At 53.4% G+C, this 21,251-nt stretch overlaps 7 protein-coding genes across 7 annotated transcripts; 5 read left to right on the top strand and 2 right to left on the bottom strand.

The window, feature by feature from the left end:
* Positions 1-910: 910 nt before the first annotated feature.
* On the top strand, positions 911-2,910 carry GMORB2_2761 (Cytochrome P450; the record flags this gene model as incomplete). Its single annotated transcript, XM_035464739.1, has 7 exons — positions 911-1,129; positions 1,198-1,234; positions 1,306-1,397; positions 1,520-1,604; positions 1,677-2,184; positions 2,266-2,432; positions 2,516-2,910. The coding sequence occupies 7 exons, from the start codon at positions 911-913 to the stop codon at positions 2,908-2,910; spliced, it is 1,503 nt and encodes a 500-aa protein (XP_035319409.1).
* A 5,551-nt stretch (positions 2,911-8,461) lies between these two features.
* On the top strand, positions 8,462-10,357 carry GMORB2_2760 (protein of unknown function (DUF1996); the record flags this gene model as incomplete). Its single annotated transcript, XM_035464738.1, has 5 exons — positions 8,462-8,627; positions 8,812-8,971; positions 9,038-9,534; positions 9,622-10,229; positions 10,277-10,357. The coding sequence occupies 5 exons, from the start codon at positions 8,462-8,464 to the stop codon at positions 10,355-10,357; spliced, it is 1,512 nt and encodes a 503-aa protein (XP_035319408.1).
* A 990-nt stretch (positions 10,358-11,347) lies between these two features.
* On the top strand, positions 11,348-14,644 carry GMORB2_2759 (uncharacterized protein; the record flags this gene model as incomplete). Its single annotated transcript, XM_035464737.1, has 3 exons — positions 11,348-12,761; positions 12,825-13,726; positions 13,826-14,644. The coding sequence occupies 3 exons, from the start codon at positions 11,348-11,350 to the stop codon at positions 14,642-14,644; spliced, it is 3,135 nt and encodes a 1,044-aa protein (XP_035319407.1).
* Positions 14,645-15,083: 439 nt separating this feature from the next.
* On the bottom strand, positions 15,084-16,035 carry GMORB2_2758 (uncharacterized protein; the record flags this gene model as incomplete). The annotated part of the gene is made up of 2 exons (XM_035464736.1): positions 15,084-15,699; positions 15,773-16,035. 2 exons carry the CDS (start codon positions 16,033-16,035, stop codon positions 15,084-15,086), a joined length of 879 nt encoding a protein of 292 aa, XP_035319406.1.
* A 355-nt stretch (positions 16,036-16,390) lies between these two features.
* Positions 16,391-17,009, top strand: GMORB2_2757 (uncharacterized protein; the record flags this gene model as incomplete). Its single annotated transcript, XM_035464735.1, has 2 exons — positions 16,391-16,403; positions 16,465-17,009. 2 exons carry the CDS (start codon positions 16,391-16,393, stop codon positions 17,007-17,009), a joined length of 558 nt encoding a protein of 185 aa, XP_035319405.1.
* Positions 17,010-17,210: 201 nt separating this feature from the next.
* GMORB2_2756 (uncharacterized protein) lies at positions 17,211-18,038 on the bottom strand (the record flags this gene model as incomplete). The annotated part of the gene is made up of 3 exons (XM_035464734.1): positions 17,211-17,318; positions 17,618-17,781; positions 17,888-18,038. 3 exons carry the CDS (start codon positions 18,036-18,038, stop codon positions 17,211-17,213), a joined length of 423 nt encoding a protein of 140 aa, XP_035319404.1.
* A 1,118-nt stretch (positions 18,039-19,156) lies between these two features.
* GMORB2_2755 (uncharacterized protein) lies at positions 19,157-20,153 on the top strand (the record flags this gene model as incomplete). The annotated part of the gene is made up of 3 exons (XM_035464733.1): positions 19,157-19,352; positions 19,421-19,492; positions 19,567-20,153. 3 exons carry the CDS (start codon positions 19,157-19,159, stop codon positions 20,151-20,153), a joined length of 855 nt encoding a protein of 284 aa, XP_035319403.1.
* Between the last annotated feature and the right edge of the window lie 1,098 nt (positions 20,154-21,251).

The raw sequence follows: 21,251 nt of genomic DNA, 5'->3' as shown, positions 1-21,251 counted from the left end.
GCTGATGATAGGACATAGATTGGCGATGGGGGTGAAACCGAAACCGAAACCTCCTTCAACCCAAGGTACACGTATCATTACGGACATTACTGTGACCCCGTGCATACAAGACCTGTCGGGCGAGTAGTATTACGCCGCCCTCGTAGGCTTTATAGGTCTATCCTTGACCGTCTAAAAATACAGCTAGGAAGGGTGCTTAGGAAGTCTACATATAGTTTGTGGAGAAGAAGGAGAGATCTTCCAACCCTCGGACAGGATGCGAGAATACGAGGAAGCGCTGAGTAGACACATTGGCAGCAGACAAGGGGCCATATTCTTATGCCTTCTGGCAATAAGACGGCCGTGATACCTGGGAGATGTATGACTGCCGAATACGAGTATATGTACATCAATCATCTCCAAGATGCCTGAGTGCCGGGCATATGGGGAATCGGGGTGGAGCAAGATGCCGGCTGACCGACCTGCAGCTATATCGCAATCCTTATGCTTCGTATTGCGATGAAGCTGATTGGACTCTTTGCTGTGAGCGGCGCGAAAACGATACCGAAGCCGATACCGAGTCTGGAACTTGGCGCGGGGAAAGGCTTTGATGAGTAGGCTATGCAGCGACGATACATGGTTATTTCATTAAACAGGTTTTTAGATTGCGAGCGTATCTACAGATTATACAGGAGGTGAAAACTTGTATAGGATATATACTCTATATATACGTATTTATAATATTATAGATATATATATATATATATATGAATGCGTGCGTGTATGCCGAGACGGCTGTTTTTCTCTTGACAACTCAACACTGCGTATATAAGTCGCTTCACCTTCACGAGCCGGTATTGAGACTACGACGACAAATCCAACTCACACGTCCCGGCCTTCACGACGAAGCAGGAGCTTGTTAACCTCCAGGATGACTGCGGCACAGTTTCACGAAATCGTCGCCGACAGATGGCACCTCGTTGCCGTGGTCGGCGCAGTCTTACTGATCACCACCTACTTCCCATCGCTGATGGCTCTCATTCGACTATACAGCATTCCGCTTGCCGGTAAAGACCTTGGGAGCCACGAGAAGAGGAGGACGGCATACTTGACTGGTGCCCGCAAGATCTACGGCGAGGGTTACCGCAAGGTTGGCCATTCCACGCAGAGTGAGAAGCCGTATTGCAGTGAGAGCTGACGAGTGATTCAACGGTGCAGTTCAAAGATGGCATCTTTCGCATCACCACTTCGCGCAGTGAGTTTGGACGATATATAACAATACTCCCTACATGCACGGACCGTTGGCTTAGCTGTATGTAAACGCAGAATCACCCGTCATTGTGGTGTCACCCAAGTTTCTGGCAGAGCTGAAGAAGCTACCCGACGACATTGTCAGCATGACGGCAGCCGTGGACGAGGTAATACACACACACTCACACACACACACACACACACATATATATATATATACATATAGACTTGTCCTGTTTATCTTTCAAGATGGCACATTCATGGAGGGCATGCTAACGTGCTGCCCCAGACAATGGAAGTCAAGTACACCCGCATCGACACATACGTTCCCATCATCCCCCACACCATCAAAGCTCAATTGACCCCTTCGCTAGGTAGGCAGCAACTCCGGATTTTAAACACTACCCCGCTGAGCGGCTGCTGACTTGCACGTCGTAATCCTGAAGTTCGCCTGAACAACGTGCTGCACCAGGAAGTCCAAGAGGCCATGTCGTTGGAGCTTCCCGCGACGGATGAGTGGAAAGAGGTCGATCTTCACAAGGCTCTCCTGCGCATCATCGGCATGGTGTCCGGTCGTGTGTTCATCGGACCTGAGCTCTGCCGCAGCGAAGAGTACCTGGATGCCGCCATCAACTACACCATGGATGTCATGGCCGCCCAGCGAGCCGTGCAGTCGATGCGCCCGTGGCTCCGTCCCCTGATGGCACCGAGGCTCCCGCAGGTCAAGAAGCTCGATCAACGTATCGCCGAGGCCGAGGCCTTCATGAGGCCCGTCGTCGAGGCCAGGAGGAAGATGGCGGCTGATCCGAGCGTCGAGAACCCGGATGATATGCTTCAGTGGCTCATGGATAATCAGTCAAAGTTCTTGGATTCGAGGAGCCAGAACCTCGCCAAGGCACAGCTGGGACTGGGCTTTGCGGCTATCCACACGACTACTCTCACTGCAACGAACGCGTCAGTTCAACCCTCTCGTACTCTGTCCCCTTCAATGAAACCATGGCTGATTTTTTTTTTCCTGACATTTCCCTATGATAGATTTTACGACTTGGCTGCGCTGCCGGATATCGTCCCCGAGCTCCGGGAAGAGGCTCAGGCAGCGTTGGATGCCAACGGTGGCGTCTTTACCAGCACCGCTCTGCAGTCAATGGGGAAGATGGACAGCCTCCTCAAGGAGACTCTTCGCGTCTCTCCCGCATCTATGGGTATGTGTTGCCGGTTCTCCAGCACATGTAGTGTTGACGCGAAGCTGACTTTTTTTTTTTTTTTTTTTTTTCTCTTGGTACAGCCTCATTCCAGCGCAAAGTTATGAAGCCTTTCACCCTTTCCAACGGCCAGACCATCCCCGCCGGCGTCACCATCGAGGTACCCGCCGTCGCTGTCAACTCGGATTGCGACGTCTTCCCCGACGCCGACCGGTTTGACCCCCTGCGGTTCTACAATCTCAGGCAGCAGGCCAGAGAGAAGAAGTCGGTCGAGGCTGCGGCCCAGAACCAGTTCGTCAGCGTCAGCCAGGACAGTCTCACGTTCGGATACGGCCGCCACGCTTGCCCCGGTCGGTTCTTCGCCGCCAACGAGATCAAAATGATTGTGGCCTGCGCTCTCATGAAGTATGACTTCAAGAACGTTGACGGCTGCTCAACCAGGTATCCGAACATCGAGTTTGCGCACATGGTGAGTTAAACCGAACCCTTCTATCTAATGTCGGTATGGTACGTTCTAGAAGGCTGATGTGGTCATGTTTACAGTCTATCCCTGATTTCAGAAAGAAGTTGCTCTACCGCCAACGTCGGGTTTGATTCCCATCTAGGAACCTGTACAGTGGCTCTTGTTTTGCCAACGCTGTTGTTTATTTCTTGAGTTGCTCCGCGTCGGAATCATCATTGGGGTACTCCGTTTGAATTATCTGCTCACACGCGCTTTTTTTCCCCTTCTCTTTTGTATTTCCCCTGGTTTTTGAGTGCCCTGAGCCATAGCCTACCTAGATCACCCATATGTACATAGATTGGGAAATTTCATGACTTTTGGAAATAGTCCTGCTTGTTACAGAAGATGCCACGTCTAAGCTGGTTGTGGCCGGTTGCGTTCTGACCTTTCATCTCACGGAGCCCGGGTCTAGAGTACATGTATCAATGTACATGCATCAATCAATGCATGGCCAGGAGCAACACACAAGAGATGGAAAGCACAGAGGACAGCTGAGATTCTGGCCGCGTGAGGAGAAGAACACGGCAGAATATATAGCACTTCTCCTTTCTCTCGACAGTTGCACCTGGCGGGGGGGGACTTGGGCTAATCTCGCGTGCCATCCCAGACGACAAGGATGTGGTCAACTGCTAAATGACTGCAGTCTAGGACATTGTGTCCGCGCCACATTAGGCTGGCCCCTGACCGACCTGGTGTTTCAATTTAACCAATCCCAAGACGGCTTTTAGATACCGAGGAGAGAGATGCTTCCGGTTCCATCGAGAACACTCCTCATAGATTACGCGTGACACAGAAGCTGCATGGAAACCAGCCATTACCCTACACACTAATACCAATACCACTCCAGCATCGTGGATCCAAGGTTGAGCCACAGTACGAGTCTAGATAGTTGGTGAAAGAGTGTAACTGAAATAAATTCTGCAAGTTTTATCGGAAGCTCCGGATGATGGTCTTTCTCGAGTCGGTTGAGAGTGCGATACGGTGATGTTTGATGCCATTTGGAGTCACGTTATGACACATATGCTATGGCCGATACAAGCCTAGACTGGGCTCACATTTGCGATACAAATACCCTCACCGGCTAGACAGTAATGATATTCTGAAGGCATGTGATACTACGAGCTCTGCCTACGATAAGTTCACAAGTCGGAGACGTACAGAACGCGCACTACAGAACGCGCACAGGTCTCACCATGTGACGAGGGAAGAGCAGAATCTTGGGACATGGTCGGGAATTATTGGCTCGCACGGCCAATACTTCTAAGACAGCGGCACGACGGTCAATTTCATTATCAGACACACGGAGGCTCATCTCCAGCAGGAGGTGATGATCCCTCGACGATGGGAATCGCCACACTTGGATGTATGGCAATTAGGTAGATCCATCGTGGTGAGTGAGGGTAAACCGATATTGTCACTCTGGCAGGTGCATGTAGATGTAGATGGACTCTCCTCAACCGAGCTGACGATGAATCGGTAGGTCAACACCTCTCTGCAAACTGTAAGCCACCTTGACGTAGAGCGGTGGTTTATTCCTAGGGAGGACCCGCAAGGTAAGGGAGTCACGATACGGAGCGATGGGCCCAAGAGCTTTACAAGTATGACGAGTAGTCGTCAACGCGAGTATCGACACTCGGCTGTTGATTCTATACCAAGGAACCACAGCAGCATATGGCACCCCGTTTATCGTGTTGTTATCAGCAGCTACCGTACACATGATACGCGGCATCTTGAAGGTCGGCAATGAGCAGGAACGATGGAGAGTTGATACAAGTATAAAGTACGGATAATCCTTGTGCGCATCGTAGTACCAGTATTCCATCACGCTTGGCACATGCGACGAAACGGCGGTGGGGGTTCCATTCGGGTTGCCTCCCACAATCCGTTCCGTGAGATACAAAGCGACATAAGTTATTCTTGGACAGGATAATCGCGGGCGATATCCGCACAATATATGCACGTACTAGGGGGGGGGAGGGGGGAGGGGCTGAGCAAGTGTCATGAATCGCGTTGTCCTTGGTGTGTTTATTATCATTGACCGGACCTACATGTCCTGATGATACCTACTGTCACCGCGACAGCAAGTCCCCCCCCTGGGAATGAGGAAAAGGAGAGAGAGGACGGGAGAGAACGAGAGAGAACGAGAGAGAACGAGAGATCAAGAGAAAGGGGGGTGGGGGGGAGAAAGAGAGAGTGGGGGAGGAGAGAGACCGAGAGAGGGGGGAGAGAGGAAGAGGGAGGGAGAGATCAAGAGAAAGGTAGAAACATTGTAGCAACAACAAGTGTCTTTTACTCATTTACTATCCGTACGAGTACGCGTAATAACTGTCATTCACCACAATATGAATGATCACATATGTACTACTCCTTATACCCGGTACGACTTCTACGCAACGCTTCTTGCTGGCCGTAATTACAAGTTTACAACCACGATCAATTCTACCCCGTTTTGAGACAGAATGACAAGGGCCGAGCTTTCATAGCTTTCAAACCCCACACGATTGCCGGGTCTGGGAAATTGACAGCAGCGTCATAGCAATCTTGTTGTCCGAATGGATGAAGAATCATGCGTGGCCGGGGGGGGGTAGACGGTATTCAACTGTAGCAGCAGGCGTGCGCCCCCTGAAGAAATGTCAATATGGGTACAGTCATCTACGAGCGTCGAGAACTAATACATGTAGTTGAGAATACGACGTAATGATGATGATGATGGTAATGGTTGATGGTTGTGTATGTACGCATAGTATCAGGTATTAGTATGAGCTGGGCCCCAGCCACGCAGAGGGCGACAAACTTGGGTTGGGTTTCTCTTCTTGCGCCTGGCAAAAGGCCAGTCTTTGCTCGTAACGATACTGCTGCTCGTTGTAGTATGGTATGATATTGTAGCAGTAGCAGTACGGAGTATTGATAGTAGTAGTATTACTATTCCGTATTATTACTATGAGAGCTAATACTGATACTTATCACTACATGGATCAGTATGACTGACCGTGGTAGTGCCCTCCTCCTCCTCTACGCCGAGTCATGGACGTGAAAACCACAAGGTCTTCGAGGTGGGTGTGTGAGCTCCGGATCATACCAAGGGGGGTTATATCACTCCCAGGAATTCGATATCATCATGGCCGTGTCTGCTGAATGCAAGTGCACGTGCGTGCGAGTGCAGGTGCTAGTTCAATCTTGTGCCAAGTACGGAGTATTCGTAGAGTACGGATACAGGCATCACAACAAGATTCCAGAGGACCGCCGTGGGGTTCGAATCGCACGCTCGACCCACCACCGCTGCCGCAGACATTGCAGGCTACCCGGCCTTGGGTCCAACCAGAGTTCACGGAGTGGATGTGCCAAGATGTCCTTCCAAGCCGGACTCCAGTCCAACGGGACCAGCAACACTCTTTACGCTCCTTGAGAACCCCCTAGCCGACTGACGCACCTCAGGTACGATGTGCTCGTACATGTCTGTAGTACATTCGATGCTGTCTGCATGAGTGAGCAGACGGTTACCGCTCTTCTATGCTCCCCCCCCTCCCCCCTTTCCTGCGCCTGTCATCCCGAGCTGGGAAGGCGCTATAGGGGGAGGGAGGGGGGGGTGATCTTTGTACCTGGTACATCTGGTCTGATACCGCCATCCCTGAAGATGAGGCACGTCATAGCGTCGCAGATCTTGCCTAAGCCCAAGGGGAAGAGGCGCCAAGGGGTCAGGAACAGGGATGATGTTTACCCCTCCAACTCCACTCCTGGTGACGACGGTGTCCCCTTGGCTCTCGAGGGGGGCCCGCACCACCTCAACACCTTCTCGACGTGCTAGAGACATGGGAAATGAAGAAAGGCAATAACAGTCGTTTCCAATGGGGCGGGGTGCGAAACGCTGAGCTGCGAGTACAGGTCGCATACTATAGTAGGTACGAGTACGGACACCCGTCCTACTATCCGTGCTTCTCCTCCGTACAGATAACGCTATATATTATGCGTGATTAGTATTGTTCGTACTCCGTAATACTCCGTAATCAGACTCCTCCTATATCTACTCGTGCCCGGTAGATGATGCTAGATAAAAGGGGAAGAAGAAAGGAAGAGACAGTACGGCCGTTTGATACGTACCTGCATCCCCCCTCCTCCTCCTTCAGGGGTCCTTGCCCTATCACATTATTCCATTATCGCAGTGTCGCGGTAGTAGTAGTTGCAATAACACGCCGGTCGTACTCGTAGTCATAGTCTATAGTCCGGACACCTAGGTATTTGCCTCCCCTCCCATCTTCTTCAGAGATCTTCACGTCCCGTCTGCTTCAAGATCTTCCTGTCGTGATTCTTCTGTCTCCCCCCCCCCCCTCTCTCTCTCCCAAGTGTCACTCTTTCTTCGACCATTTCCTGGAAGAGGGTCGCATTCATTCGTTTTCACTCCTTGTTCTACTGAACAAACTTGCCACTCCTTTGCTACATTCTCTTCATCATCTCAACATTCGTTGCCGACATCTAGAACTCGCTGATATCCGTCACTTCTCGCTGCTGGGAAAAGCTGTCCTGGAATCTGCTCGACTCGTTGGTACGCACGCGACCAAGGTAAATATACCCCTTCAACTCGGCCTCTTCTCTCTCTCCATCTGCCACATTCGATTTCCATCGACCGCAAGTAAAAGAAGCACCGCTCGCTACCGCATCCGCACCTCGCTGTTGAGAACAGCACACCCGGCCGTGGCTGAATAAGACCGGTTCCCATACTATCCTGCGCTTGCGCTGACTTGCATCATCTGTCGCGGTTAGTCTTCGTAGCTTCTACGCCCAAAGACAACCGTCAGCCACCGCCGTCGACATAATCCACACGGCCGGATATCCGAAATCGCCTCTGCGCACGTCATTGGAAGAAGATCATCTCAGATCTCACAAGTCCCGATACGTTGACCATACCTAGCTACCTTGCAACCCACGAGCCAACTATTCTCGAGGTGAATTCCTCAGGATCAGCATAGTCGTTTGAGCCAAGACACAGCAAGTCCGATCCTCATCCACACCAGTGAGGATCCGCATCCTCGAGCTGGAATTCAAGAGTCTCACGACAATCCGGTGGGGCTGGTAAAAGGCTGGACAGCCGCCCACTTACACTAATAAAGACACCCAGCAAGACGTTGCCGCCAGCTATCATTCACTGCTCGTTTCTTGCGACTGGCAACATCAACCTTCTGGCCGCCGGCGACCTTTCTCAAGCTTCACTGAAGCAACACGTCATTCATCTCTAGATACTAGACAACGCTTGGTGAGTACCCGCCGCTCTCTCACGCGTTCCACCATATTTCACCTTTACCTTTCCCATGTTGCTCACCCCCCCCCCCCGACTGAGCTGGCCCTCCTTAGGTGGCGCCCCCCCCCCCCCCCCCCCCCCCCTCCGCCTCCATCTCCTAGGAGGACCGGGCCTGACCGCATACGTGCATCGACATCGCACATATAAACTCGTGCTGACAACCTCTCTTTCAGTTACCCGCGCGTCGCCGCCATTCTCTCATTCTTTTAACAAGTTCTCAACCTCACATACAACATGCCCGTCATTAAGTCCCTCTTCGCCGCCACGGCTGGTCTTGTGGTCGGCGCCAACGCCTTCTGGCGCATGGAGTGTCCTGGCCGCTCTGGCCTTGGTCGAATTGACCCCATCATCAGCCCCGGCGAGATCTCCGCCCACGTTCACGCGATTGCCGGCTCCGGCGGTGAGTTCTCCCCAGCCCCCAAAAGCTTGCCGAGTTCTACGGTTCCTGGTATCAGAGGCATGGGCCATCAGTCCACACCCAGTGGGATGGCCGTGATTGGCGTTGCCATCGCTTCTCTCCCAAATCAAGTCCCATCACCCAAACCGTCAGAATGCGGACTCATACTGATAGCTTCGCGTTGCAGCATTCAGCATGGATGCTGACACGTCCTCCCTGGTCGCCGGTGACTGTACGTCTTGCCGAGTGTCCCAGGACAAGTCGGCCTACTGGACCCCGGCTATGTACTTCAAGGACGCCAGCACCGGCAAGTTTGAGCTCGTTGAGCAGGTTGGAGGAATGCTTGCGTATGTGATGACCTCGCCGTGGTAAATTCCGCTTGCGGTAGGGCATCCGCTTACAGGTTCAAACAGCTACTACCTCCTCATCAACGACAACATCACCGCCTACCCCGAGAACTTCCGCATGGTCTCCGGCAACAACTACCGCCGTAGCTATACCGTCGGCGACCCCAACCAACCCGACCCTCCCAAGTCCAACTGGGCCGCCCTCGGTCAGACGAACCAGGATGATCTCCAGCAGCGCGCTATTGGCTTCAACTGCCTCAACTACGACCTGGATCCCGAGCCCACCCTCTACCGCCACTTCCTCCCCGACAAGGCCTTCCTCGACCAGAACTGCAAGGACGGTCTCCGCCTCGAGGTCATGTTTCCCTCTTGCTGGGATGGCGAGAACGTTGACAGCGAGGACCACCAGAGCCACGTTGCCTTCCCTGACCTGATCATGTCCGGAACCTGCCCCGACACGCACCCGGTCCAGCTCCCTGCCATGCTCTTCGAGACCATCTGGGACACGCACGCTCTCGAGGGCCGCGACGGCATGTTTGTCATGGCCAACGGTGACCCCACTGGTATGGGCTCCTCTATTCTACATGTTGAATGATTGCTGTGGCGTGCTATATATAACGACGTAAACTGACGAGATGAAACCCTCTTAGGCTTTGGATACCACGGTGACTTCTTGATGGGATGGGACCGTGACCTTCTGCAGGAAGCCGTCGACACTTGCACCAACGAATCCGGACTTATCGAGGATTGCGGCGTTTTTGACGTCGTCGACGAGAGCACGGCCAAGGAGTGCTCTATCCAGGAGCCTGCTACCCTCTCCTTTGAGAATGTCCTCAATGGGCTTTCTGAGCTTCCTGGTGCCGTCAAGATTCTCTTTGGTGGTTCTGAAGAGTCCGACGAGGAGACTGCCTCGTCATCCGAGAAGCCTTCCCTCACCTACGCGCCTGGCGGCAGCCCCGTCGCCGAGACTGCCTATTCCTCTGCCACTTCTTCCAGCTCGCTCCCCGGGAACATCTTTATGGAGTCCGCCAGCGTTGCGACCACGTCTTCGTCGGTGATCGCGGTCGCCAACGTGGCTGCTGTTGCGCAGCCCACGTCCTCGTCTTCCTCGCAGATTGCGCCCGCCCCCACGTTGGCGCCGGCTGTTGCTGCCGAGGCCGAGCCCAGCGTCAGCTACGAGAGCACTCAGTACATCACCAACGGCGATATCGTCAGCAAGATCCTCTGGGAGGAGGAGGTGGTCTGGGAGACCGAGTTCGTCGGCACCGCCACGGCCGTCGCTCCCGAGCGCCGCAAGCGATCAAGCCATTATCACGGTCACGGCCACGGCCATCACCGCTTCTAGGGGAGCCCCGGGAGTATATCATTTTAGAAGAGGAGGTATAGCGATGCTTGTCCCATTATTCCGAGGTCTTTATTCTTGTGTGTTTCTAATCTTGCTGCAAAACTGGGCTGGATCCGGCTTTCTTTGAAACGGCGACGTGTATTGCATTTGGTCGTGAATATTTCGTTTCTTTCACTCTTTTATTCTATTCTTTTCCTTCCTTCTTTTCTTCCCCCTTTTCAGTTTATCCTTTTTTTTTTTTTTTTGTACTTTTGGAAGAAAGACGTCTCCTAGACAGCTGGGCACATATGTAGAAGAATTTTGGAACTATGCAGACATTGTTACCTCCCAAGACGTTTGATATAACTTGTGTATATGAATTAGCGTGAACGTGTTCCCTTGAGCGCATCGATATGCAAAAAGTACGGACAACCAGTCTCTCGCGCGCCTTCTTTCATGTTGTTCGTCTCAAACTCGTTTCCTTTCATTCTTGGGCAGAGTCGACTCCACCGGGAACGCTGTTGTGGTGTGTTTTCCCCATTCCAGTCACGATCGTGATGCTATGGTGGCAAACAGGAATAGAATTGCATTGTATGCCTGGTGAGAGCAAATCCAATTGTCCTGTCTTGGAACTCTCACGTTTGAATGGATGTGTGGACGTGGCTGGAATGGGTAGCACGTAGCAACGCATTCCTTAGAGGTATATTACTCAAGTGGGACCGGAAGGCCACTCCCTCTCTGCTATGGCATCTAGAGATGGGCTACAATGGGTTGTTTATGTAGTGAGAGGTGGGTGGGGGATAACAAAATGAGAAGTAATCCAGTTGTCAAGATGACGAGGCCCTTTCCCCCCTCCCATACCTTCTTTCTCTTTTCCCTCTTTATGTTGACTTTCCTTTTCTTCCCATATCTTTAGTTTTGTTGTTGTTGTTGTTGTTGTTGTTGTTGTTGTTTTTCGTCGTGGAGGACGATAGAGTTTCTTACTCTGGATTATTGAGGTTCTTGTCTTTAATACTACCCAAGAGAAGAAGAAGGCTACAATGGAAGCAGAGATGAATGATATGGCGAACGTGTTGGCAAGATCTGGGATGGAAGCAGCGATGGCGGCTAATGGTGATATAGTCATTGAGTTGACGAAACGTGGAGGAGGAGGAGGAGGTCTGGGGCTTGGATGGATTCTGGGCATCGCCATCGGAGGCGGAGTGCTCATCTTCGTGGCGCTGGGCTTCCTTCTCGCCTGGAAGGTAAAGTCCCGGGGGACGCCGTGCACGACGAGAGTGTACGCCAATGATGCAGCAGGGGTTGTCGACACCGAAGGCGCTATGAGCGGCAGCGTGGGACCGCTCACACCGTCGACAACGGTCCTGTCCAAGAGGTGGCTTCGCTCAGAGTCGACCTTTGGCCGGTTTTCGACATCCCGCCTGTCCATACCCAACATGATGCAGTGGCAGCCGCCGGTGCTGACCCCCCTCCCCACACACAAGAGCAGCCACACTTACGAGAGCAATTCGAGGACGTTGGTTGCGGATGAGAGCAACGGCGTCGGCACCAGCCGCAACGGTAGTCCCAACAAGAAGCGTCGTTCGTGGAAGAGCAGCGTGTTGAGCAGAGACAGCTGGGGACTTATGATGTCGGGGGCGCCTACTTTGGCCAACGCCCGGTCTGATATCGAGATGGGCGATGCCAAGGGCGTGAAGGAGAGCGATACCGGCACCATGGCCACGTCTGAAGACCAGCATCAACCGAGGCAGCCCAAGGAAGTTCACAAGCCCAATGTTCTCAAGAAGCGGAACAGTAACCCGGCTCTGATGGCCAGCCAGACGCTACCGACGCTCCCGTCAACCGAAAAGCAAGAACAGCCGATGGAAGACACACAGAACCGTGGCCGCTCCAGAATCCCAGGATATATCCGCAAGCAACAGCAACAGCAGGAGAAGCAACGACAGCTTCGCGAACAGCAACGGCTACTACAGGAGCAACAACAGGAGCTCCAGCAGCAGAAGCAAGAGCAGGAACAGGCCGACGAGTACCCCCAGGATGACCTGGTCCGCGTCCAAGAGGAATACAAGCAGGAGATGGAGCGGAGGCGGCGGTGGTACGAGCAGCGTATCAAGGCGTCTACCACTGAGTCCGATCTGCGTGACATCCTCGAGTTGACGGACCAGCGGCTCCGCAAGGGAACCAGCCGGTCCCCGGTCAAGAAGAGCAAGCCGACAACACCCCAGACGTCCCCGGAGAGGGCACCAGCAGAGTCGCCCTCCAAAACCCCTCGCAGCGCCGCGACGTTGGCATCCTATAAGACGCTGGGTCGCATGACTCCCAGCCCCAGCAAGATGAATCTGCAAACGCTGCAGCAGCAGGCGATGGGGACACCTACCAAGACACCCACCAAGACACCCACCAAGACGCCTACCAAGACGCCCACATCCAACGTTAGCGCCGGAAGTGCAGCCACCAGCCTCATACGTGAGGCGACAGAGACCCTTCAAGAGCACAGCCCCAGCCGTCGGTCCAGGAACTGGGACACAGCATCTCAGGAGACCCTGCATGTGATGGAGCCGGAGCAGCAGCGCGAGCCTCCGCCTCAGATGAATCTGCAGCAAAGCTCGGCGCCTCGCACGAGGAGCATGTCACTTGAGAGCGACGAGTCGAGCTTTCTCTCCACGCTGTATAGTGTGAGCGACCGTGACGACGAGGAGACCATGGCCCGGGTGGAGAACTTCCAGACGCCGCCGATCACCATGGCTGACTACGACCCCTTCGTCGAGGCGCGCAACGAGCACCAGACGAACTGGCTGGCCGGAAAGCCGAGCTGGGAGAGGAGGCAGCAGCTCACGGGCCCGCGGCCGCTGAGGAGGACTCAGACGGTGGCAGCACCCAGCTTCGATACGACGGCGGTGCCCGCCCCGCTGAGGACCATCTCAGCGAACTCGAGGGTGAATCGGGCTTCCGATTGGGTGCCTGGCGAAAAGCCTAACGGCCCGAGGCTGTCGATGGTGCTCCTCCAGCCGCCGCAGAAGACGGTGTCCGAGGACGTCAAACCCAAGACGAACCACATGCTCGATGTCATGGACAGGAGGACCAGTGTGCCAATGGCACCCTCGGGAACCAGCGTCACGTCCGAGTCTGCATACACCGACGTTACTGTCAGCGATACGTCAGCGGCATCTGATGATACGCTCAAGGCCGATGATGACCGAGACGATGATGAGACTGGTGGAGTGCACTTGCCCGCTTTCTCGTCTGCGGTCACCCTCGCCACCCCTATCAATAACAAGGGCAGGAGGATGAACGCCGAGGATGACGACTGCAGCTTTTCATCGTCTTCACCGCTGGACGAGAACCAAGTCCTCAATATCCTTATGGATGGCAACTCATCCAAGCGCCAGCTTCCTAAGCTTCCTTCCGCAATCCTTCTTAACAACGATCTGGTGCTCCCGACACCCCTATCACCGCGACACAAGGGCAACGAGCAGGAGAAGCAGCAGCAGCAGCAGCAGCAGCAGCAGCCAAGGGCGGATGAGAATCAGGAGAACCTGGGATTCGTGCCGAGGCCTAGACGCGCATCGACAGGGTCAAGATCGAGTTCCTCCTACGAGCAGCGCAACTCATTTGACACCCTGGGCGAGGGCATGCCTCGGGACGACTTCTCCGTCGTCGTCAAGGACGTGGATGCCCGCCGTGCGACGACAACGGCGCTCAATCCTAGCCAGGATAACTCCATCGGCAACACTATCGCCGAGCTGCGTCGCATGAACAGCGTGCTGAGCTCATACAGTGTGACGTCCATGACGTCGGCCGTCTTTGGCGATAGTGGTCAGCTCAATGAATCGCCCACCCTGCCCACCCTGCGCGGAGGCGGTTTCTCCCCTGAGCAGGCCAAGAGCTCTAAGAGTGGAACGCGCAACTACCTCAAGATCACCGGGTCGCAGAAGAAGGCCAAGGCGGGCGCCATCGTGCCGTCTTCGTCGACCATGCTCTATATCCCGGGAATGAGGAAAGACAAGGTCGGCAGCATCCAGCCGCCCAGGCAGCGTCTTCGTAAGCAGCCGCCGCGCGCGACCATCCCCGTCATGACCAATCGCGTCGATGAGGTCAATGAGGAGCACACCGACCATGGCAAGGAGAACGTGATGCCCGGCCAGTCGAGGGCGGTGCATTTCGACCTTGGCAGGGCGCCCGGCGTTTTGTCATCCACAGCGTTGCTGCCTGAGCCGCCGGAGCCGCCCAAAATGCCTGTCACTGGCCGTGATAGCATGGACAGTCTCGGCCTCTATGACAAGGATGGTTTCCTTAAGACATCGCCTGAGAGAGAGGTCACCGCGCGCACTGGCAGGCTCAGGATGTAATCCTTGCCACTTCCAGAATTTCCTTTGTTTCTCTTTTCCCTTTATTTCACTCAGTCCATATATACCATCGTTGGCGGATACCTTTATATTTTCTTCTTCTCAAGTTAGCTTTTTGGAATTTCTCTCCTCGGACGATGGGGTTGGTTCTTACCTTCCCCTGCTTCTTTTCTTCTTCTTGGAGTCCAGCTTGGACATGTATAACACTTTTGCTGGTATATCTACCTTTTCTCCTTTTTATTATTCTTTGCCACAGACACTGGAGAAAAATTAACATAATATTTAATCGGGTCCTTCTGGAAGATATAATATTATTAGCAAATCAACATACACTCTTTGTTTTCTTCCAACTCTTTTTCTCGGGTCTAAAATTTTCGATGCCGGTCTTCTTTTATAATACTAACCCCCAAACGCCGGTTAGCTGTTTTAGTCGTAATGATTTTTAGTCAACCCTCGGCCGCTTCGCCTCTTCGGAGACTTGGCCATTTACATCCTCTCCGTCAATCTCTTCGTGGGCACGCGTCCTGCCGGCGCCATTTGTCGACTCGTCGCCAGCCTCTTCAGCACCGTCGCCTCCACCGATCCAGTTGCCCTCCTCATCAAAGTAGTCGTTCACGTTGTCGGCCGTGATCCAACCACCGCTCCCAGGCATAGGCGGCGGGAGGGACCCATCGGCAGAGCCGTGGAGGACGCCCGTGAAGCCCTCGAGCGCCTCGTGATCGGCACTGCCCTCGATTACGATGCGATCTTCATCATCTTCATCGTATTCGTCGCCCTGCGGATCCGGGTGAAGGTTGGAGCACGCAGCGAGCGCCTCGTACAGCCGAACTGCAGGGCTCCGTGTGTCTGCATCTTCGGGAGACGTTGTCGAGGCCGCGGGGGGCACAATGGTCAGCTCTACGCAGCTAAAGTCATCATCGTCGCCTCCGCCATCTGAGAACTCAAGCTGCATCCATACAGCGGGGGTGTCGGCAACCTGCTTGACGGCGTGAATCGATATGGAAGGGTAGGGAATGGACACGCCTGCCTCGGCGTCCCTGCTGAAGATTGTAAAGTTCCTGTTTTCAGCTCCCCTCTCTGGTCAGCCATGACGCAAGCCTCGTGGGGCGCGGCGGGGTAAAAGTGACGGACTCTGAGTTGACAAAGACGTCAACCTGACGCTCTACGAGTTGCTCTGCCTCTCCATCGGTATTGATGGAGGCTGCAGGAGCATCAGCTGGGAACACGGCCAGGACGCCTGTTTGCGACTTGGGGACCGTGGCCTTGGCGTTGGAGACGTACAGGTGCAGGATGGGCTTGCCGCCCACAAAGGTCTCAGGGGTCTGCGTCTGGAACTCCTCAAGAGGAGTGTAATCCTCCACAGAGGGGGGCGTACGGATCGTCGTAGGTGGCATGATGGCTGGATAATGGTTTAGAGCAGAGGAGGGAAGCTTGTCGATGTTGGGAGCTAGATTTGGAGGGGCAACGCCGCCAGGTAGCTTCATTCTTGATAGGAAAAGTCGTTATCTTATCGCACCTTTCTATCGTTATCGGTCGTCACAACTACCCAATGCAATATATTACTGGTAAATATTGGGGCGCGGAGGGGGAGACGATTGGATGTGCAACAGCTCGACCTCTCACAAACACGCAACTTCTATCGAACTAGCAGGGCGCAGTCACTCTGTACGGCGCGGGAGAGAGAGAGGAGAGAACAAATACTCAGCTGAAATATGGGAGGGCTATACTGACCCCCCTTCGACAAATACCATGCACAGCGATCGTGAGCTCCCCTCCCCTCCCCTCTCCACTCTGACGCTGTCCGGCTTGACTGATATACACAGGCCCCCATCATCTGCTGGAACAGGTGCCTCTGACCGTGTCGCCATTCGTATCGCTTCCGACGGCGGCAACGCTATCGTACAACTATAAGACGATGCCGTCTACGATCCCGCCCTCGGCTCTGGGCATCCCGGCCGCGGCATCCTCCGTCTCGGACGACCACCCCAAGCCCAAGTACATCGTGTCCAACTCTGGTCACGCAGCGCACCCAGACGACATCCGCGCATCGTGCGTCGCTCTGCAGGCCCATCTTTCCAAGATGCAGGAGGACGCCGAGCGCGAGCTGCGTGAGCTAGAGGAGAGCATCCGCGACCGCGAATTGGCTGAGAAGAGGAGGGTCGCCCCCGGCTGGCTGGACAGCGAGGCACGTATGCTCGAGCCCGAGAGGGTCGCCGGCCAGGGCCAGAGCCAGAGCCAGCCGCAGGATAGTCTGATGGACGGCGAGTCAGAAGAGCAGAAGGCCTCGGCGGGCGCCACGTCGGCCATGTCGGATGAGGGCGCACAGCTAGACAGGGCGTTCGGATCTATGCAACTGCAGCCCCAATAGGCGAGGTGCGCGGATTTATTGTACGCCTTCACGGTAAAAGAACTGAGAAAAATGCATAATAAGTACTACTATATATTGAAGTTCCTAATTATTATCACATCCCACCTACTACTATATATCAAAGTTCCTAAATACTATCACATCCTGCCTCGTCGAGTTTCAAGACACTTGGACCTGGTCATTGTTACATATACATGACTCTTACATCATGTTGACGATCGCGCCGGCAATGGCGCCGACAATGACGAACTGGGGCACCCAGTTGGCGGAGGCGCCGCTCGTGGGGATCGGGGTGGCCGGGGTGGTAGCCTAGTCAAACAAGTATCATTAGTATCGGCATATCAACAGTCTAGTTTTACACCCAAGTTGAATGATTGATTGCTTATTACATTTGTCGTGGAGGAAGGCGTCGCAAAAGCAGTGCTGGTCTCGGAGGCAATGCTGGTCTCGGAGGCAATGCTGGTCTCGGAGGCAATGCTGGTCTCGGAGGCAATGCTGGTCTCGGAGGCAATGCTGGTCTCGGAGGCAGTGCTGCTTCCCGAGGTGGTGAGCGCTCCCGTGGCCGAAGTGGCCGTCGTCGCGGCGGCAGAGCTGCTCCCAGCCGAGACAGGAGTGGCGTCAATACCGCAGGGCTCGGCGACCTTGACGACGTAGTCGCCATAGTCACCCCAGATGTCGGTCTCGATAGCACACTGGAGACAGGCTTCGAGGAGCTTGTTCCATTCAGCGTCATCGCAGTAGCCCTCGGCGGAAGCGTCCTGGATGGTGTAGCCTTTATGTGCAAAGCAAAGTCAGCCAAATCGTTCGATGGTAAAGCAAAATGCAACCAATTGGTGCGTTTCTGTTACAGCGAGCAAGGTGTAGTAGTCTGTACATACCGCAGTTGGCGTGGCACTGGTACTCAGTCTCGGTCACCGCCCTCTTGGCCAGGGCGACGAAATCGGGGAATTGGGTGCCTCCGTTGTTGGCGGCGGCCAGGGCCGCCGAGGCAAGGAAGCCCAGGGACACAATGGATGAAGTCGGCTGCATCTTGAAAGTCTTGTTGAAGGTAAGTTGCTTGTCTAAGGTATCGTTTGGTTGATGTAGTAATCGATATCACCAGAAGAGGGAACAGTAGCTTACTTATACCCACCTGATGAGAAGGCTTGCACCCAACCGGATGGTATACAGCCGAATCTACACCAGGCCCACAGTTTATCAATCACTCAAGCAATAAACAATAGTATGCATAAACCCTACCTAGGACGGAAGTATCCGTAAAATCACGCCGGCTGAACGAGTGAGCCCCAAGGCTAGACCGCGGATTCGGCCGGATCGGTAAGAGGAAGAGAAAAACGAGAAAAAGGCCAAGAAAATAGTTCTCTTAATAGCAAGGAGATAAATGAGCTAATTTCTGTCCATTCAGCCTAAGCCCGTGTTTATGTGCATCCATTTCCGGCCACGCAGCGGAGACAAGCCAAGACTTATACGACGGCGACTTGGAAAACAGTGCCGCTGGCCAATGAAATGGCTCAGAGCCATCTGATTAGATACGAATCAACATCCGATGTCACATGTGCCAATATTTAGCTTCTCTGTATTATACTGTCCACGCGTCTGCACCCGGAGGAACTGGCCACTTAGGCAATAGTTCCTTTTAGACTAGTTACGATACGGTAAAGTGGAGAGAGAAGAGAAGAGAGCAGAAGGAGGGAAACGCTTGAGCCAACGCAATCCGGACCTTTTAGACAAAGAATTGTCCCAGTTATTCTTTGGCATCTGATATTGCCAAGGTGCTAACAGGACTTAGCAGGTAGTAAAGGAAACGGTGGGGACGGAGTGAGTTTTCTCTTTGGTCTTGCGTTGCCGGATTTCGGATTTATTACGAAAAAAAAAACGGAATTTTCCTGCATGGCATTCTGCATGATGCCATGCTGGCTGATGGAACTTGCGCTAACGATGGCCTGCTTTGGAAGGCGAGCGAAGAGGAGGGTGGTTGGGTCTTATCTCACAGTGTTCTTGTGACGGTTGGGACACGATTATAATACGAGGCTTTATCCCCAGCTTGAATCTGAGTCGAAATTGTCGCAGCCGTCCACGCACAGCATCCCCTCTGCCTTTCCCCCTTACCTTGTTATCCTGAAACATACTTATTTTCCTTTCCTACTATGACTATCCACAAGAACATGTTGGCCGCCGGCCTTGCCTGCTTTGCGGGTCTGGCCGTGGCAGCTGTCGAGGTCGACGACATGGGCCCTGCCGCCTTCATGTGGCCCACGGACAGAGTCTGGGCTGCTTCGGTGGATAACACAGCCCCCTGCGGCTCCAGGGCATCGGCTGGAAACAGGACGGACTTCCCTTTGAGTAAGTAGTAGCCATGACCGGTTTCTTTCCTCTGTCCTGTGAATATCCTTTGTTGACAGACGTTACAGAAAAGGGCCAGGTTGCGCTGCTGGCCCAAGATGAGTCTTGGGACATTGAGCTCAGCATCTCCTACCTCTCAGGTATGTGACAAGTAGTCCAAAATAACCGACGAAGGTGCTCGATCCACTGACCTTTTTTTCTTCATCTGAAAAAGACCCCAAGACCAACGATGACTTCAGCACCTTGGTGGAAGCCGATGAAATGCGTGAGATCGACGTCGGACACACTTGTATCACGATATCTGACGCCCCTAGCACGGTCAAGGCAGGGGACCCTGCCACGCTGCAGATCAAGTACCTGGCCGACTTTGACAAGCCGGAGAACCAGACGTTCTACGCCTGCGCCGACATCAAGTTTGTCGAAGCCTCGAGCTTCACCACCGAGGTTCCGTGCTTCAACGCCACTGAGTCCTCGTCAGATGACAGCTCTAGCACCGATCACTCGGACAGCAGCAGCAGCACGAGTGACGCCGACAGCAGTGACAGCAGCAACTCCAAGTCTGGAGACGACGACGACGACCTCTCGGGCGGTGCCATTGCAGGCATCGTCGTCGGATGTGTGGCTGCCGTCGCGCTCGCGGGACTCGCCTTCTTCTTCTACAGGCGCAGGCAGCAGAGACTCGTGTCGCAGAGGCAGCAGCAGTCGAGCCGTGGTGTGAGGTGGGATGGACAGGATCACGGTGCTAATAAGGGATCTGTGTCGAGCGCCAGTGTGGGAATGCACAATCTGTCATCCTCTTGAGAAGATTCTTGAGAGGATAAAAACTTGTTGGCCTCGGGGGTCTGTAAAGATGTCAACTGTGACCCATAGTCATTGTTTGATATTCACTTTCCCCGGGTTCTGGCATACGATCCGCACCTTCCCTGTTTACGGGCTTTGACGACGATGACGACATCTTCCTCCCCCTCTTTCACTCTCTCCTCTTCTCGGCCATCCTTGGAGGGTATTGAGAAAACTTTGGGAGCACATGAATTACTATTGAAATAGTAACAGTCTTTATACCATATAGTTTTAGTAGTAGTTAGTCGAATCGATTCTTTTTAACGTGATGTACGAGTAGAGCCGCTCTAGCCTTATGACTCCAATTTTTGTCCCGCACATCCCCTCTAGAATTTTGGCCTGGCGTACGCGGTCTCCAAAAAAAAAAAAGGAAAAAAAAAGAGGCCTGGACCCCACAACATGAACGTCGGAGTTTCCAGACCCCCAGTGGGTCCAAGGCCCTAGACCTAGACACTTGGCCAAGTTTGGACCATGAGCACATGCTCAGTTAGCATCCTCGGCTGAGATAACTTTATATATTTTCTTAAATGGATTGTTTGTTTGTTTTATTATTCCATAAATATTTATCTCTTTGTTCTCATACTTGTACTTTTGGTATTACCTGGTCTTATAATGAATGATACGGAAGTCCATATTCGTGCAGTGTAGGTATTAGTAGTGACTTGCTGCTAATATGAGAGACGGCAGGTTGGAGTCGCAGAGTAGCAGTGGCAGCAGAAAGAACCTTGCAGCGCTTCACACCCCGCAGTGGCCGTGCCGACGTTGTGATGGGCTGTATAAAGTACCGCATATAGTAATATGTAAAGAGACAAGGGTTGTAATGAATCAATCGGGGCTTACAACGCTCGGTTCCTCCTTCGTCATTCACTTCATCGTCCGACTTTTTTTTTTCCGAATTTATTTCGTATTTAATCTATCCTGCCCCTCCATTCTCTACTTTGGACGTCTTTTTTACTATTGTCTTTCCCACTCTTCTCTAGAAAATTTTCGTATGAGCAATATCGCGCTACTACTTCAGCCGCGAATAGCCATTGTCTCTTTGTAAATACTACTACTCTA

This window comes from Geosmithia morbida, assembly GCF_012550715.1.
Source record: "Geosmithia morbida isolate 1262 chromosome Unknown scaffold_14, whole genome shotgun sequence".
NCBI classification, from domain to species: Eukaryota; Fungi; Ascomycota; class Sordariomycetes; order Hypocreales; family Bionectriaceae; genus Geosmithia; species Geosmithia morbida.
This window is presented reverse-complemented; position numbering and strand designations above follow the sequence as displayed.